We start from the raw sequence: 18,988 nt of genomic DNA, 5'->3' as shown, positions 1-18,988 counted from the left end.
CCATGGTGCTGAAAAGCACTGGCTTTATGACAATCTCTGCTGGTTTACTCATAAATGCGTGTGTCAGCTGCCAACTTTGCATCAGCTGCCAACAAGGTGAATGATGAGTTATATTCCTTTGCCACTGGGGACAAACTCTGGCCCATATGAATATCAGTGTGTGAATTTGTTCTTTAACAAATGTTTTTAAATTGTCATGTATTAATTATTGAATATGTCATTACTCGGTTTCTGATAGTAATCTGCATTTTTAATGATTTGCTTCTTGAAATAAAATGCTTCATTTAAAAAAAAATCTTTATTCCAAATTCATCATTCAAGTGATTACACCATTGCTGATAGGATACCTGAACTTATTTTTATTATTTGTAATCATATTTGATATTAGTAATATAATTAGTACAAACTGATAATCAATATTTGCAATCCATTCAATATTGGCAATCTAAAGGTAGAAGAACAATAATGCCAGTTCAATGTAAAATTAAAGTAAAACAGCAATATAGTTAAATTAAATAATACATCATGTTATCCATATTTTTGATTTTGTGGCAGTGCTGATTTAAAGCAGAGTATAGCTTCCAGACATGTGATCTTTTTATTTGGAAATGTGCATTTTTTTAAGATTAATATTTGAATCAAAATGAATTGTCTGGGACATCTATTTATTTTAAATGACCAGAGGCAAAACATCCGATCATTCCAAATTTAAATTTTAAATGATTGTTCAGAGCTTTATGCTCATGTATATAGTTGGGTGATTGCTCATACAAATCTTACCTAAGCATGCAGTGACAATGCAGAAATCTAAACTATAGGTCAACAGAGAAAACAATCAAAGAAGACTCATGATTATCTATTTTAAATATTTACATACTATTTAGCAGGCAGTGTGAAGACAAAATTAAAATGTAAGCATAAAATCCAAGTTACACTGGAAGATTGTTTACCATTGCATGTCAAATATACAATCAGAAATTAAAAAATATTTTGTGTCTTAGACATTGATTTTCAATATGTATCATAGTCATAATAATCTTCATAGTCAGTTGGGCCATCGATGTTTGTGTTATCATGCTTCTGTGCTACTCTTGCATAACTTTCAAGAAATGCTTTTGTCTTCACTCCATGCCAAATATTATATCCACAGCTATTCAGAATTTTTGTGGAAGATAGCCAGGTCTCACCTTGATAATAAGCTGGGCTTGCACAATCACCACTTTTAATTTCTAATTGTTTCACAGTTAATAAATCTCTTATTTTTATGAGATCACATGTACAGTTCCAGGGGTTCCCATCTAAATAAAGTCGCCTGAGCCGTGGAAAGTATGCGAACACTTCAGGGGTTAGAGATGACAACCTGTTATTACGCAGGTTTAGAACTTGCAGCTGTTTCAGATTTTTAACTGACTCTTTGCAAATGTCCTTTATGTTATTTCCTTTCAAGTCTAGCCTTACAAGAGTATCAGGAAGCCTGAAGAAGACAAAAGGTAAAAACAAATCATTGGAATTATGTTAAAATATTCAGCTATTAATAAATACATTTTTTTTAATGTGTAAATACAGAATGCATTGACACCAGAAAAAGTTACAGGGACATCTTCCACTATAAGTAGAATTCCTAGGAAGCCGAAATGGAAGGCACCAAAGGCTCAGATGAAAGATAACGTGCAAAGCAATAGGGTGGCAGTAGAGGAAGACAAGGATTGTGAACAAAATTACTGTGAGACAGAAGGTCAGAATACTTTTACTATGATCAATAGGCAAGTGGGAAGTTGAAAGATGGAACCCATGAGAAGGAATTTTGAGAAATCCAATCTGGAAATGACAATATGTAGATCAATCAATACAATCTGTTGTGTAACCACAAAACAAGGATGTTCATGCCAGAATTTCCCCGGGCATTCCCTCATTTGTTGTATCCAACGTTTACATCAAACTTCTGAGAAATACGTGGGAATTTTCCCCAAGTATTTCTTATTAGGTAGATTGATAGTGATCTATAATTTGCAACATTTTTAAGTACTTTCTTCTGGAATACTGAAATAATATTTCATCTGTTTTACCTTTTCTGAAACATAACTGTATTTTAAAAGATAAAATGAGAGAACATTTCTTTATTTAGAGCAATTGCAGATTCTCTGCCTTTTTTGAAGGTGTAGAATCCCATTTTCTGTTTTGGGAAGAAACTTGGTTGATATAATAATTCATTTTCTACAAAAATGAAAACAAATAATGTAAAAGCTCATGACATCTTCCAGATTTTCCATTCAGCTAAATGCTTAAATCACTTGGGCCAAACTATGTTGTTTGTCAAGGTGACTTAACTACATCCACTAATTTCATCTTCTCAGAAGTCTGGAATTTGAGATTTTGGCTTGACTCTATCTCATGTTGAATCTGTAACTAGTTTCAGATTGCTAGATATAATCTCTTTCTTATTTACTTTGTAGCAATAACTATAATTTAATACCAAGAAGACCTTGTGCTGTATTTTAATTAAAATCTAATCAATAAAGAATTGTATGCCAATATATTTCCCTTTGCAAATTCTTTGCAACAGTCGACAGTAATTGTACAGATTGATTGTGGTTCCATTGGTTCAGATTCCCCAAGGAAATTCATTCAATTATCATTATTTGTGTTAACATCTATATACTAAAACTCTCGTTTGTTCGCCTGATCCTGAACTACAGCCAAAACGGTACATAATAACATGACAATTTTAGACCCACCTTACTCATCGTCGTCCCGTGGTCCTATGGAAGACGTTTCATTGAAATCGGTGTTATATTTTTTCACATTTTAAAGTTATTCACATTTTAAAGTTTAAAAAACCGCGTATGCGCAGTTGGGGTTCCGTTGATCTGGTACTTACGTAAGATGGCCGCCGCATCCGCAGAACAAATGCATCCGCGCCTGCACAGTTGGAACCCGTTGAGCAGGGCTTGGCCGCCTGCCTCTTGGGGGCGGGAGAGCCAGGCCTGGTGCCGGGGGAAGCAGCCGGAGCCTGGGCCTGGATGTGACCGGGTAGCCGCGAGCCTGGGCCTGGATGTGACCGGGTAGCCGCGAGCCTGAGGTGGGCCAAGGGGAAAAGCGACAGCAACAGCAGCGGCGGTGAGGCCAGGCATTGGTGGAGGCCGAGGCCTGGGCCTGGTGCTGGGTCTGCCCTCGGCTCCCCCATCCCCCCTCCTCTCCTCGGCCGGCTCAGCGCCTTCCCCACGCCGCCCAGAGTCCAGCGGCTCAGCAACAGTGGGAGAGCTGCCGCCGTCTACCACTGAACATCCCCACACTGGGACGGGACAGGACTCTCCCCCCACCCCGCTCCACCAATGGCGGTTGCCTGGACCGCGAAGCGGGTTGCTACGGCAACCATGGGTTGCTCCCGGGTGGGGGGGGGGAGGGAGGAGATGGGAGGGGCAAGTGGGGGGGTGGAGAGGGGAGTGGGGGGGGGGGGGGGAGAGGGGAGTGGGGGGGGGGGGAGAGGGGAGTGGGGGGGGGGGGAGAGGGGAGTGGGGGGGGGGGAGAGGGGAGTGGGGGGGGGGGAGGGGGGGGGGGGGGAGAGGGGAGTGGGGGGGGGGAGAGGGGGAGTGGGGGGGGGGGAGAGGGGAGTGGGGGGGGGAGAGGGGAGTGGGGGGGGGGAGAGGGGAGTGTGGGGGGGGGAGAGGGGAGTGGGGGGGGAGAGGGGAGTGGGGGAGGAGAGGGTGCTGCACCAATGCAGGAGAGGCAACCTTAGGGGGAGGGGGGGTAGAGGGAGAGGGGGGGAGGGGGCGAGGGGAGGAGTGAGGGGGGGGTAGTGGGGCAGAGGGGAGGGGGGAGTGGGGGGAGGAGAGGGTGCTGCACCAATGCAGGAGTGGTTTTTTGGGCCCAACGGGTCCACTTGGTATAGTTGAAAATAATTGTCAGCAATCCTATGAACTAAGGAAATTAAAATCATCTGTAGCGTATCTAATTTTGATCATTTAACTCCTACAAACTAAAGCTCATCAAAATATTGACAGGATTACTGTGTCTTCACAAGCTTTGTTCCATTCACACATCAATATTGTGTTTGCTGACCATGTTGGCAATCTCAGCAATAGATGTTTTATGAAGAGCCCATCTTTGCTGTTTTGACACCTTAATAAGGCATTTTTACTCTTGAGCTTTTTTGTATACACAATGCAGTTTGCACTTGTTAGACCTCCCTTATAATTTATACTAGACCAAGTGGACCTGTTGGGCCCAAACCTCTACTGCATTGGTGCACAGCACCCTCTCCTCCACGCTCCCCCCCCCTCCCCCTTCCCCTCCACCCCCCACTCCATCCCCCTCAACCCCCCTTATCCACCCTCCTCCCCCCTCTCTCCTCCCCCCCTCCCCGCCCTCCCTCCCCCCTCCCTCCCGAGGAGATGGATTTAAACTTAAAAATGTGAATAACTTAAAAAGTATAACACCAATTTCAATGAAACTTCTTCCATGAGCACCAAAGGGACGACGGTGAGTAAGGTGGGCCTAAAATGTCGCGCTATCATGTACCATTTTGGCTGTAGTTCAGGAACAAACAAACGAGAGTTTTAGTATATAGATAATTACTGTTTCTTTGTCTACTAGAATTTGCTTCGTACTGTTATAAAATATTAGCTTGAAATCATGGGTGATATTAAAGCAGGTACCAAGTCTATATTTCTGTTTGACAGCAAATTGGGAACAAAATGAATTGACATCTAGGTTCAATCAATGGAACTTAAGTACTATATTTCTCCCAACCTCATCGTACTGACCTACCCTTTTGGGAAAGATGACAGGTGGTTTTGCTCTAGTGCTAGATCGGAAAGTTGTAAACAGTGCTGCAGTGCATCTAGATCAATACTGGTAATGTTGTTGTAGTCCAAGAACAAGTGTTTCAGTCCACACACTCCGGAGAATTCCTGCAGTGTAATTTTTTGTATGAAGTTGTGACTGCAATCCAACATTCGCAGATGTGATGTGAGACCAGTAGGAATTGCTCTCAGTTGATTTTTAGACAGATCCACCGTCGATAAGTTTGACAAACTCAGTGCATTATTAGTTGTAAAGATCTGATTTTCAGAAAGGGAGAGTTCAAAGAGGTGTTTGAGGTAGTATAAATCTTGCATTTGCAACTCTCGAATCAAATTTTTGTCCATTTTTAAGGACCATAATAACGGTGGCATTCCTTGTGGAATCTTGAAAAACAAGTTTCCTGATAAACTAAGAAAACGTAGTGATGGTAGGAAGCTGAAGAAATTCAAAGGTAGTGAAGCGATTCTGTTATTTTGCATGCTTAAACGTTTCAGGTAAGCAAGCTTCAATGGTCCTGATAACAGATCAAGTCTATTGCTATCTAAAATTAGACTTTCTAATCTGAGAGCAGGTGACAAAACACTAGAATGGATTCTAGAAATCCTATTGTTTTGTAGATCAAGGACCTTCAACTTTGCCAAACCTTCAAAGTCTGCTTCACACAAGACCTGAATTCTATTGTTACCCAGCTTTAGCACCTCCACATTGGAGGGAAGTTTACTGGGAATGCGTCTCAGCTTGTTTTTCCATAACTCTAATGTTCTCAGATTTGTTAACGTTGAAAATGTGTAAGCTTCTGTTGCTTCCATTCCACACGAGGACAAGGCTAGCTCTTCTATTCCATTAAGTCCACCAAAATCAGATGCCTGCAAAAAAACAACACAGATAGATACTGAAATGTAAATTCAATTCACAGTAAATACCTGTGCTACAAATTCAATTACATGTTTTAAGTGTGGTTAGGATAAGGAAAGGAGAAAGGCTGAAAATAAAATTTGCCAAGTAAACAATTGGTTGCTCAACAATGTATGGCAGGTCATACTGCAATGTTAAGCCGTTCTTTCTATTTAGGATTCTGATCATCATAAATTTAATTTCCAAAATGCATGCACAGAAGTATTTTAATAACTTTCTTTATATTCAGGACTTTATATATGTGTTTACATTTAAATTAATTTTCTAAACGAACCTGTTGAGAACCAAACTGGGCAAGTGGCTACAGCCACAAAATGCTGGAGTAACTCAGCGGGACAGACAGCATCTATGGAGGGAAGGAATGGTTGACGGTTCGGGTAGAGACCCTTCTTCAGACTGATGTCAGGGGAGTGGGCAGGTCAGGAACAGAATGTAGTCGAAGACAGTAAGACTGGTGGGAGAACTGGGAAGGGGTAGGCAATGGAGAGAGAGGGAAGGCAAGGGCTATTTGAAGTTAGAGAAGTCAATGTTCATACCGCTGGGGTGTAAGCTACCCAAGCGAAATATGAGGTGCTGTTCCTCCAACTTGTGCTGGGCCTCGCTCTGACAATGGAGGAGGCCCTGGACAGAAAGGTCAAATTGGGAATGGGAGGGGGAGTTAAAGTGCTGAGCAACCGGAAGATCAGGTACGTTAAGGCGGACTGAATGGAGGTGTTCAGCGAAATGATCGCCGGGTCTGCGCTTGGTCTCGCTGATGTACAGAAGTTGACACCTGAAACAGCGGATACAGTAGATGAGGTTGGAGGAGGTGCAAGTGAACCTCTGCCTCACCTGAAAAGACTGTTGGGGTCCTTGGATGGAGACGAGGTGGGAGTAAAGGGACAGGATTTGCAATTCCTGCGGTTGCCGGGGAAAGTATCTGGGGAGGGGGTGGTTTGGGTGGGAAGGGACGAGTTGACCAGGGAGTTGCAGAGGGAACGGTCTCTGCGGAAAGCAGAAAGGGGTGGAGATGGAAAGATGCGGCCATTAGTGGGATCCCGTTGGAGGTGGCAAAAGTGTTGGAGGATTATATGCTGTATGCGATGGCTGATGGGGTGGAAGGTGAGGACAAGGGGGACTCTGTCCTTGTTGCAAATGGGGGGAGGGGGCACAAGAGTGGATCTGCGTGATATCGAGGAGACCCTAGTGTGAGCCTCATCTATAATGGAAGAGGAGAACCCCCGTTTCCTAAAGAATGAGGACATCTCCAATGATCTTGTATGGAAAACCTCATCCTGGGCACGGATGTGGTGTAGACGGAGGAATTGGGAATAGGGGATAGAGTCTTTGCAGGAAGCAGGGTGGGTAGAAGTGTAGTCTAGATAGCTATGGGAGTCAGTAGGTTTGTAGTAGATGTCGGTCAATAGTCTGTCTCCTGTGATGGAGACGGTGAGATCCAGAAACATTAGGTTGATGTTGGAGATGGTCCAAGTGGGCAAGTGGCTATTTTGGATTTAACATTTCCTCCCCCCTTCTTTCAATGCTCATTCCTCTGTTCCACTCCATCCCTTCCCTCAATCCCTTGGACTGCCCCTCGCCTTCTTGCTCTCCTCATCACTTGCCTTCCTCCACTTCCCCTTCCTCTTCCCAATCTCCTAATCGTGTCCTCCTTCCATATCCTCTTCCTGTCCAGCATCCCTTTCCACCTCCCCACTGATTGAAATTGATAGAAATTTCATAGGTAATGAATTTTGGATATTAATACCCAAGAGTACTTCCAGGAGACATTTGTGGAATTTTAGATATTAGGTGGATCAAGGGACATGTGGTTAACCTAGAAAAATGGTGCTGTGATGAAAATCAGAAATTATCTTCTTATTGAATGGCAGAGCATACTTCAGTCCAGTTGGCAGAATACTGCTTATAATTGTTTATGCTCATATATCCTCGAGTAATCGAGGCTGCCTTTGTTGATCTGATTTGGTAAATCTCTATGAAGATAAAATTAATCAACAATAAAATATAAAAGCTTCACAGAGAGAGTACTGATCTATTATGATTCCAGGAATGGACGACTTTGCAGATGATACAAAGCTGTGTGGTAGTGTGAACTGTGAGGAAGATGCTATGAGGTTGCAGGGTGACTTGGACAGGTTGTGTGAGTGGGCGGATGCATGGCAGATGCAGCTTAATGTGGATAAGTGTGAGGTTATCCACTTTGGTGGTAAGAATAGGAAGGCAGAGTATTATCTGCATGGTGTCAAGTTAGGAACAGGGGACGTACAACGAGATCTGGGTGTCCTAGTGCATCAGTCACTGAAAGGAAGCATGCAGGTACAGCAGGCAGTGAAGAAAGCCAATGGAATGTTGGCCTTCATAACAAGAGGAGTTGAGTATAGGAGCAAAGAGGTCCTTCTGCAGTTGTACAGGGCCCTAGTGAGACCGCACCTGGAGTACTGTGTGCAGTTTTGGTCTCCAAATTTGAGGAAGGATATTCTTGCTAATGAGTGCATGCAGCGTAGAATTACTAGGTTAATTCCCGGAATGGCGGGACTATCATATGTTGAAAGACTGGAGCGACTAGGCTTGTATACACTGGAATTTAGAAGGATGAGAGGAGATCTTATCGAAACGTGTAAGATTATTAAGGGGTTGGACACGTTAGAGGCAGGAAACATGTTCCCAATCTTGGGGGAGTCCAGAACAAGGGGCCACAGTTTAAGAATAAGGGGTAGGCCATTTAGAACTGAGATGAGGAAAAACATTTTCAGTCAGAGTTCTGAATCTGTGGAATTCTCTGCCTCAGAAGGCAGTGGAGGCCAATTCTCTGAATGCATTCAAGAGAGAGCTGGATAGAGCTCTTAAGGATAGCGGAGTCAGGGGGTATGGGGAGAAGGCAGGAACGGGGTACTGATTGAGAATGATCAGCCATGATCAGCCATGATCACATTGAATGGCGGTGCTGGCTCAAAGGGCCGAATGGCCTCCTCCTGCACCTATTGTCTATTGTCGATTAACATTAGAAATAAGACAAGAAAGAAAAAGACAAAAGACCGCAGGCGAACCGCAGCTGCTAGGGCAGAGTCTAGACAATAGACAATAGACAATAGGTGCAGGAGTAGGCCATTCAGCCCTTCGAGCCAGCACCGCCATTCAATGCGATCATGGCTGATCACTATCAATCAGTACCCCGTTCCTGCCTTCTCCCCATACCCCCTCACTCCGCTATCCTTAAGAGCTCTATCCAGCTCTCTCTTGAAAGCATCCAACGAACTGGCCTCCACTGCCTTCTGAGGCAGAGAATTCCACACCTTCACCACCCTCTGACTGAAAAAGTTCTTCCTCATCTCCGTTCTAAATGGCCTACCCCTTATTCTCAAACTGTGGCCCCTTGTTCTGGACTCCCCCAACATTGGGAACATGTTATCTGCCTCTAATGTGTCCAATCCCCTAATTATCTTATATGTTTCAATAAGATCCCCCCTCATCCTTCTAAATTCCAGTGTATACAAGCCCAATCGCTCCAGCCTTTCAACATACGACAGTCCCGCCATTCCGGGAATTAATCTAGTGAACCTACGCTGCACGCCCTCCATAGCAAGAATATCCTTCCTCAAATTTGGAGACCAAAACTGCACACAGTACTCCAGGTGCGGTCTCACCAGGGCCCGGTACAACTGTAGAAGGACCTCTTTGCTCCTATACTCAACTCCTCTTGTTACGAAGGCCAACATTCCATTGGCTTTCTTCACTGCCTGCTGAACCTGCATGCTTCCTTTCATTGACTGATGCACTAGGACACCCAGATCTCGTTGAACTCCCCCTCCTCCTAACTTGACACCATTCAGATAATAATCTGCCTTTCTATTCTTACTTCCAAAGTGAATAACCTCACACTTATCTACATTAAACTGCATCTGCCATGTATCCGCCCACTCACACAACCTGTCCAGGTCACCCTGCAGCCTTATTGCATCTTCCTCACAATTCACACTACCCCCCAACTTAGTATCATCTGCAAATTTGCTAATGGTACTTTTAATCCCTCCGTCTAAGTCATTAATGTATATCGTAAATAGCTGGGGTCCCAGCACCGAACCTTGCGGTACCCCACTGGTCACTGCCTGCCATTCCGAAAGGGACCCATTTATCCCCACTCTTTGCTTTCTGTCTGTTAACCAATTTTCTATCCATGTCAGTACCCTACCCCCAATACCATGTGCCCTAATTTTGCCCACTAATCTCCTATGTGGGACCTTGTCGAAGGCTTTCTGAAAGTCGAGGTACACCACATCCACTGACTCTCCCTTGTCAATTTTCCTAGTTACATCCTCAAAAAATTCCAGTAGATTTGTCAAGCATGATTTCCCCTTCGTAAATCCATGCTGACTCGGAACGATCCCGTTACTGCTATCCAAATGCTCAGCAATTTCGTCTTTTATAATTGACTCCAGCATTTTCCCCACCACTGATGTCAGACTAACTGGTCTATAATTACCCGTTTTCTCTCTCCCTCCTTTCTTAAAAAGTGGGATAACATTTGCTATCCTCCAATCCACAGGAACTGATCCTGAATCTATAGAACATTGAAAAATGATCTCCAATGCTTCCACTATTTCTAGAGCCACCTCCTTAAGTACTCTGGGATGCAGACCATCAGGCCCTGGGGATTTATCAGCCTTCAGTCCCATCAGTCTACCCAAAACCATTTCCTGCCTAATGTGGATTTCCTTCAGTTCCTCCATCACCCTAGGTTCTCCAGCCCCTAGAACATTTGGGAGATTGTGTGTATCTTCCTCAGTGAAGACAGATCCAAAGTAACGGTTTAACTCGTCTGCCATTTCTTTGTTCCCCATAATAAATTCCCCTGCTTCTGTCTTCAAGGGACCCACATTTGCCTTGACTATTTTTTTCCTCTTCACGTACCTAAAAAAACTTTTGCTATCCTCCTTTATATTATTGGCTAGTTTACCCTCGTACCTCATCTTTTCTCCTCGTATTGCCTTTTTAGTTAACTTTTGTTGCTCTTTAAAAGAGTCCCAATCCTCTGTCTTCCCACTCTTCTTTGCTATGTTATACTTCCTCTCCTTAATTTTTATGCTGTCCCTGACTTCCCTCGTCAGCCACAGGTGTCTCTTACTCCCCTTAGAGTCTTTCCACCTCTTTGGAATAAATTGATCCTGCAACCTCTGCATTATTCCCAGGAATACCTGCCATTGCTGTTCTACCGTCTTCCCTGCTAGGGCCTCCTTCCAATCAATTTTGGCCAGCTCCCGCCTCATGCCTCTGTAATCCCCTTTGCTATACTGTAATACCGACACTTCCGATTTTCCCTTCTGCCTTTCCATTTGCAGAGTAAAACTTATCATGTTGTGATCACTGCCTCCTAATGGCTCTTTTACCTCTAGTCCCCTTATCAGATCAGGATCATTACACAACACTAAATCCAGAATTGCCTTCTCCCTGGTAGGCTCCAGTACAAGCTGTTCTAAGAATCCATCTCGAAGGCACTCTACAAACTCTCTTTCCTGGGGTCCATTTCCAACCTGATTTTCCCAGTCTACCTGCATGTTGAAATCTCCCATAACCACCGTAGCATTACATTTTTGACACGCCAATTTTATCTCCTGATTTAACTTGCACCCTAAGTCGAGGCTACTGTTTGGGGGCCTATAGATAACTCCCATTAGGGTCTTTTTACCCTTACAATTTCTCATTTCTATCCATACTGATTCAACATCTCCTGATTCTATGTCACCCCTTGCAAGGGAATGAATATCATTCCTTACCATCAGAGCAACCCCACCCCCTCTGCCCACCTGTCTGTCTTTTCTATACGTTGTGTACCCCTGAATATTCAGTTCCCAGCCCTGGTCCTCTTGTAGCCATGTCTCAGTGATCCCTACAACATCATACTTGCCCATGACTAACTGAGCCTCAAGCTCATCCACTTTATTTTTTATACTACGCGCATTTAAGTACAACACTTTAACTTCTGTATTTACCTCCCCTCTCACATCGTTCACAATTGGCCCTGCCCTTAATTTCTTTTCCGCTCTAGAACTTCTGTTCCCATTCTTCCGAGAGTCTTTTGCAATATCTCCTGTATTCCCTTTTACCTCATCTTCATATTCACAATTTGTTAACCCCTCCCCCCCACTATTGGGATACCCCAAGGTTGTTCTCCTTGGAAAAAAGGAGATGGCAAGGGGTTCTAATAGAGGTTTTTAAGAGCATGAATGGGAGACAGAATAGTCATGGAAAATGAAATTAGGCCTTTCAGCACAATGTGGCCATGCCAACTAAGATGTTCATCAATGCTAGTTCCAGTTTCCTGCATTTAACCCATATCCCTCTGAACCTTTCCTTTCTATGTACCTGTCAAAATGTCTTTTTAAATGTTGTTATCGTAGCTGCCTCAACCATTTATTCTGGCAACCTGTTCAATATACCCACTCATCGTGTGAAATGTTTGCACCTCAGGTTTAAACCTTTCCCCTCTCACTTTAAACCTATGCCCTCTAGTACTTGATTCCCACCATGTAAAAATGACACTGCATTCATCTTATTTATTTCCTTCATTATTTTATACACCACTATAAAATCAGTAATAATTATAGGACAATAACTATTAATGAAAATGAAGTTAGTTATTGTCCTACGGCATAAATGTGTATAGGTAGTTTAGATACTACTTTGGCATTGGGCTTGGTTTTCTTGGTTGAGCACTCATCCTGGTGTCAGAGCACATACTTTGTGTTTTAACAGTAACTAGACCACGTTGGGCCCAAACCACTCCTGCATTGGTACAGCACCCTCTCCTCCCCCACTCCCTCCTCCCCTCTCCCACCCCTCACTCCCCCCTTCCCCCCACTCCCCCTCCCCTCTCCCCCCACTATCCCCTCCCCTCTCCCCCCACTACCCTACCCACTCCCTCCCTAGCCTCCTCGCCCCCTCCCATTCGCCCCCATCCCGCTCCCTCCCCGCTTGCCCCCCTCCCCCCTTGCCCTCTTCCCCCCCCTCCCCCTCTCCCACACTTCCCTCCTCCCTCCTAGGGTTGCCTCTCCTGCATTGATGCAGCACCCTCTCCTTCCACACTCCCCCCTCCCCTCTCCCACCACTCACTCCTCCCCACCCCTCTCCCCCCCACTACCCCCTCCCCTCCACTACCCCCTCCCCTCCACTACCCTCTCCCCCTCCCTCCCTCGCCCCCCCTCCCCTTCGCCCCCCTCCCGCTCCCTCCCCGCTTGCCCCCTCCCCTTCTTCCCCCCATCCCCCTCCCCCTCTACCCCCGCCCCCTCTCCGGCTCTTCCCCCCTCCCCCCTAGGGTTGCCTCTCCTGCATTGGTGCAGCACACTCTCCTCCCAACATACTCTCAAACAAACAAATAAGAGTATTAGTATATAGATTCACCCCTCAGTCTCGTACATTCCAAGGAATGTAGCCTGTCCAACTCCTCCCTCGAACACTCAAGTCCTAACATCATAAATCTTTTCTGCACTCTCTCAGCTTAATGGAATTTTTCTCATAGTATGGTGACCAACACCAAACACAATACTCCAAGGCTTCACCAATATCGCAGCCAGAGCTCCTGCAATTATTTCTTCAAATTTCCAGTGTTCTTGGATATTCCTGATCAACACCAGAGATTTATTTACCTTTATACGTTTTAAGGCGACCAGCTGTAGTCCAAACGTTTGCCATGTCTACTGTAGTGCAGACTATCCCCAAGATATTCCCATTAATTTTCTCGAGTTCCCTGATCTTAATGGCGAACTGGTGCTCAGAGAACAACCTGTCCCTAAACACATCAAAAACCAAGGAGCTAATTATCTACTTTAGAAGGTCACAGAATGCGGAATACCCTCCAGTCCTCATCAACGGGGACGAAGTGGTGAGAGTGTCCAGCTTCAGGTTTCTGGGCACACACATTTCAGAGGACCTCACATGATCCACCAACACCGCTGCGCTAGTCAAGAAAGCACAGCAACTGCTGTTTTCCCTGAGAACGCTAAAAAAAGGTCAGTCTGCCCCAACAGTTACTGATGACCTTCTACCGCTGCACCACAGAGAGCATACTGACATACGGCATTTATGTGTGGTATCTCAGCTGCATGGAGGCAGAGAGGAGAACTCTTCAGTGGGTAGTCCATAGAGCTCAGAAGATTATCGGAACACAGCTACCAGCCTTGGAGGGCATCTACAACACACGAAGCCTCAGTAAAGCCACCAGCATTCACAAAAACTCCTCATACCCTTGCAATAGTCTGTTCAAAATTCTACCATCGGGCAGACGCTACAAGGCCTTCTAAGCCCGCACCTCCAGACTCGGGAACAGCTTCATCCCCAGGGCCATAGCTGCTATGAACCGGTCCTGCTGAGCCGGATAGTCACATAGAAACATAGAAAATAGGTGCAGGAGTAGGCCATTCGGCCCTTCAAGCCTGCACCGCCATTCAATATGATCATGGCTGATCATCCAACTCAGTATCCCGTACCTGCCTTCTCTCCATACCCCCTGATCCCTTTAGCCACAAGGGCCACATCTAACTCCCTCTTAAATATAGCCAATGAACTGGCCTCAACTACCTTCTGTGGCGGAGAATTCACAGATTCACCACTCTCTGTGTGAAAAAAAACTTTCTCATCTCGGTCCTAAAAGACTTCCCCCTTATCCTTAAACTATGACCCCTTGTTCTGGACTTCCCCAACATCGGGAACAATCTTCCTGCATCTAGCCTGTCCAACCCCTTAAGAATTTTGTAAGTTTCTATAAGATCCCCCCTCAATCTTCTAAATTCCAGCGAGTACAAGCAGAGTCTATCCAGTCTTTCTTCATATGAAAGTCCTGCCATCCCAGGAATCAATCTGCACATCTGCAAGGTCACATCGCACAGTGAACCGGCACAGACCTACTTGAACTTTATACTGTTTTAAGACTGTTTCTAATTTTGTTTCACTGGGATGTATAAATTTGTACTGATTTGCTAATTAATTTATTGCATCGTATGGAAACCGCATTCCCAATCTCTTTGTACCCCTGTACAATGACAATAAAGATATATTGTATTGTATTGTAGAGCTATAGCTGTTCTGAATCGGACCTGCTGAGAGCCCGCCATGATCTGTCTCTGCCCCCAGGGTCATCTGGCACAACTGACCCCCTGCATGAACCTTTTTTGCACTTTACCTTGTTTCCCTTTATTCCCCCCCTTTGTTGTTTTCATTTTCGCCATGATTTATTTATATATTCTATAGCATTGATATGGAAGGAAGTGGCATTCTTAATCCCATTGCACTTGTACAATGACAATAAAGATATTGTATTGTATTTCTTTCTCCATGGTAAAAATAGGGAAGAAATGTCGATTAAAGATCTTTCACAGATCCCATAGCTTCATTCATACTGGGGAATTGTTTTCATTGGTAAAAAGATCAAAAACAAGGGATCACTAAATGAAAGTAATTGGCAAAAGAACCAAATGTGACACCAGGAGAAGAATTTGTTTTGCAGAGAATCGTCTGGATCTAGAAGGCACATCCAGAGGGTTGCAGGGGAGGTAGATTTAGCAGCAGAATTCAAAATGGAGATGGTTAAGTGTAATCTTACATTTTAGCTTTGAATGCTCCAGTCTTCTGCGCTGTGGGTAATAATCGGGCTACAGTTGGGTTCTTGGCTTTAATCATCAGCTGTCACCGTAACAGGCAACTCAACATGCAGGCTCCATGTGTCCACCAGGCCACTTTCTGCACTACACAAAATACACTAGTCCCTAATATAACAATTGCCAGCCGAACCCAAAATGAATGTGGAGCGAGACTGACTAATCAAACTCCCACACAATAATAATAACAATACAATTAATAGTCACATAACTATAACGTTAATATGCCTCGGGGAAAAAACCTGCAGATGCTGGTTAAGATTGAAGGTAGACACAAAATGCTGGAGTAATTCAGCGGGTCAGGCAGCATCTCTGGAGAGAAGGAATGGGTGACCCCCTGAGTTACTCCAGCATTTTGTGTCCACCTATAGCATTAATATATTGTACAGTATTATAAACTTTACAAAACCAAATGCAATGCAAGACACTAAGATTTTCACATGGGTATGGGGAGGAATTCAGGACTGGTTGAGAGCGAAAATCCGTGACTGCTCTTACATAGAGCTGCTATAAACCAAATGGCCTCCTTTCAGGGGGAAAACGGTTTCACGCCAAACGGGCTACCAGCTAGAGAGCTGTGATGCATTCCCTCTGCACTGCCACGACATTAACGAGTCGACGTGAATCTTTGTTTTGAAATCTCCAGAACCAGAAGCGGAGGTTGGAATGGGATCCACAGGGAGGCCAGGGAATTCGAAAAGTTCTCACTAACTCAATTCCATTCCGCCCACAAGATAAACGCTGTTCACTCCAGCATAATTAGATAACCCACGCATCTTTCGATTCAAAAACATTCAAGTCAATGCTGACTCTAAAGAATATTATTTTAATTTTGCTTTCCAGGTACAAAAATAATATGATTAGCAGTTTAATTCAAATGACTGAAATTTGAAGAGCTAACATCCGGACAGATTGGTGTCAAGCTCATCCTGTGCCATTTCACGAATAGGTATTTAATTCCATTTAATAAATGGCAGAGTTTCCATAAGGATTGTTGATTTATGATTTTTTTTTTGGTATGATATCTTTCCTGCGTTTTCGTTTACATTGTCTCGTCTAATTATTCGTCACATTCAGAATTTCCCTTTCAGATTCCAAATGAATCATGTTGGAAATCACCAAAGCAAACTAGCTCGTTCGTGAAAATAACTAATCAAATGCACTGGTGGCTAAAAATATATCAATAATAATTGAAGTGATTTTTTTTTAAAAGGCGAACAAATCGAAGAAGATATAGTTGTACACAAGAATAACTCTGGGCCCAAATTAATGAAATAACTCGCAGCGAGATCTGCATTAGACCACGAATAAAAGCTCCCTGTGCAGTTTTTTTTCCTCTCACCCGCAGCTGTTTGATGTTGTTGTGTCCGAGGTGGAGTTTTCTGGTATCCGTTGGGATGGCTTTAGGCACAGAAGTAACTCTGTAGCATTGCACTGATTTGAAGGAATCACAAACACATCTTGTGGGGCAATCGCCATTGCATGTAATCAGAAAGGATAACATAGAAAAATAAAACAATAACAACATTATTTTTTTTTGCTTCAAGATCTACCAGTATTGATTACTAATGGTCCAGAATACACGGATGTCAATACAGAACCCGTTCTGCTTTCGCTGGAAAAATCCCAATCTCTGAAAATGTCTTTTCTATCTCTCCCTTTTAAACTTGGTGTCTCTCGTGCGACTGTGTTGCTCTGATTGGAAACATCGATCAAAGAAAAGAACCCGTATTATCTTGCCTAAAAAGTAAATTCTTTGTAGCAAACGGAAAAGCCAGACCCAGACAATAGTATATTACCCTGATATTTGCAAAGACGCACAGTACTCATAGAAACGCTGTCGCAAAATTACTCAATTGTCTATTGTGTAGGTTGTCCATCAGCAAACAGGAGGATTATTTTTGGTTTTCTTTTTCGTCTCGGGCCTGTTTTTGCTGCTGCGTTGAGATAACACCACTTTGTATAGTTACAATGATATTACATTCCAGGTCCTCGCTGTCGTTTCTAACCCGCTGATGTAAACAAAAGCCCAATAACATTTGTTGCCACAGGTGGCTAGGGACTCCCAAGGTGAGTTCGCGATCTTTAAGATAAGAGGAAACGAATGTGCATTTTACATTTTAAAGAGAAAATACCTCTTTTTAAACCCTAGGTAGATTTTAAATTGTTGATGGGATTGCAAAATACTGGTCATGTTACCAGTCGTTGCTGACATGCTTTGTCATATTTTGGATTCCGTTTTAAACTAGGAAGCAGAGTAAGAGAGTAAGCTTCATTCTTCCCTGTACACCCACTGTGTGCTCAAGAGGGCAACTTTGCAAAGTTTAGTTAATTCCTAATGTTGATCAGTCAAATGTTACTTGGCAAGACTAAGTTCCAACTAATTGCCTGTTGACCATTAAACTTGTCCTTTTAAAAATTAGGCCAATGTGTACAATAAACCAAGTATTAAAATCTAATCGTACCTCATAGCCACATTGTGGTTACTTTATATTTAAACCTTGTGGCACAATTGTAGCATTGTGCTTGCTTAACAACAGTTTTACATATGAAAGGTTGCAGTGCAAAATACCATCAAAATAGTGAAATGATACTGTTTTTTTATATTGTTTTCTGCTCATGGGATCCTTCAGTACGGATCCCATCTGTATTAACAATATTGTTAATATTGTTAATACAGATGGGATCCTTACTGAAGAGAAAAGGTATATCCAGACCATGGTTCTGTGGCAAAGATATTTTGAGCAGAAAACAATATAAAAAAACAGTATCATTTCACTATTTTGATTGTTTTTTGCATATTGTTAATAGTGCTTAAGGATGAATTCCAGATCTTAGAAACTGGGCACGCGAAGGCATAACTGCTAAAGGCGAAGAAAAGGAGATTTGGGATGTACATGAAACTGGAATTGTGGAAATTCTGAAGCATTAGAATGCTGTAGTATTGGGGGAGAGGAAGCAAATCAGTTCCATTCTCTTAATTGTATTGAACCCAACGTCTTTTTACAATGTGCACCTGTACAGTCTTCAAACCTTTACATGGTTTCTGCCTCCATCTAAATTCTCAAATTGTATCTGTGAAAGTTGTTCCTGTGCTCTTTAATGCAAATGTCCTATATGTAGTCGTAAATCAATGGGATCATCATTTTTAATCTCCCCCAAATTAGTTGTAGTCCAGCTCTCCAAGTCGCAATTTCCCTTTCCTCCATGAATCCGATCTTCCTGAACCTACATCTTTTTTCAAATTTTGATTCCTCTCCCTCGAGCACTTTTTGAACATCATGAAGCACGTCCCTTGCTCTTACCGTCATTAAATTACAGGTCGTACAATATCTCTCCCTTGCCTGGTGTCATTGTCAATTCTCTCTTCAGATGTCATTTCTCATCTTAAGTCATCACCTCCAATTTTAATAAATTGCTCTCGACCTCTCTACCCTTGAACAGTATGACCCATCTCCAAGTTTCTTTTGCTTTCAAACCTCCACTGTTAGGTTTTCACCTTCTAAATCAACGACTATCTCTCCAACAGCAAATTTGTTCTTGAGGGCACTTTAGGGATAAACATGAAATGGAATAAAACATTAAATGCAATAAAATAAAATTAAACACAAACCGACCTCCATTTA

The 18,988-nt window shown here is 43.4% G+C and overlaps 1 protein-coding gene across 1 annotated transcript; it reads right to left on the bottom strand.

Moving 5' to 3' along the window:
• Window positions 1–305: 305 nt before the first annotated feature.
• Window positions 306–17,055, bottom strand: LOC144594023 (nephrocan-like). Its single transcript, XM_078400186.1, has 3 exons — window positions 16,705–17,055; window positions 4,768–5,669; window positions 306–1,474 (listed from the first exon to the last, which is right to left on the bottom strand). Exons 1-3 carry the CDS (start codon window positions 16,888–16,890, stop codon window positions 1,012–1,014), a joined length of 1,551 nt encoding a protein of 516 aa, XP_078256312.1. The 5' UTR covers window positions 16,891–17,055; the 3' UTR covers window positions 306–1,011.
• Window positions 17,056–18,988: the final 1,933 nt, after the last annotated feature.

The sequence above is a fragment of the Rhinoraja longicauda genome, chromosome 5 (genome assembly GCF_053455715.1).
Source record: "Rhinoraja longicauda isolate Sanriku21f chromosome 5, sRhiLon1.1, whole genome shotgun sequence".
In the NCBI taxonomy this organism is placed as follows: Eukaryota; Metazoa; Chordata; class Chondrichthyes; order Rajiformes; family Arhynchobatidae; genus Rhinoraja; species Rhinoraja longicauda.
Note: the sequence above shows the minus strand (reverse complement) of the source record. Positions and strands in the feature narration are given on the sequence as shown.

Bases quoted from the DNA above. Each gene is read 5' to 3' on its own strand.
- LOC144594023 (XM_078400186.1), bottom strand. From the start codon at position 16,890: ATGTTGTTATTGTTTTATTTTTCTATGTTATCCTTTCTGATTACATGC. The intron at 5,670-16,704 runs GTGAGAGGAAAA...GTTTTTTTGCAG, and splicing joins ACAACATCAAACAGCTGCGG to GCATCTGATTTTGGTGGACT. The intron at 1,475-4,767 runs GTAGGTCAGTAC...TGTCTTCTTCAG, and splicing joins CTGTCATCTTTCCCAAAAGG to GCTTCCTGATACTCTTGTAA.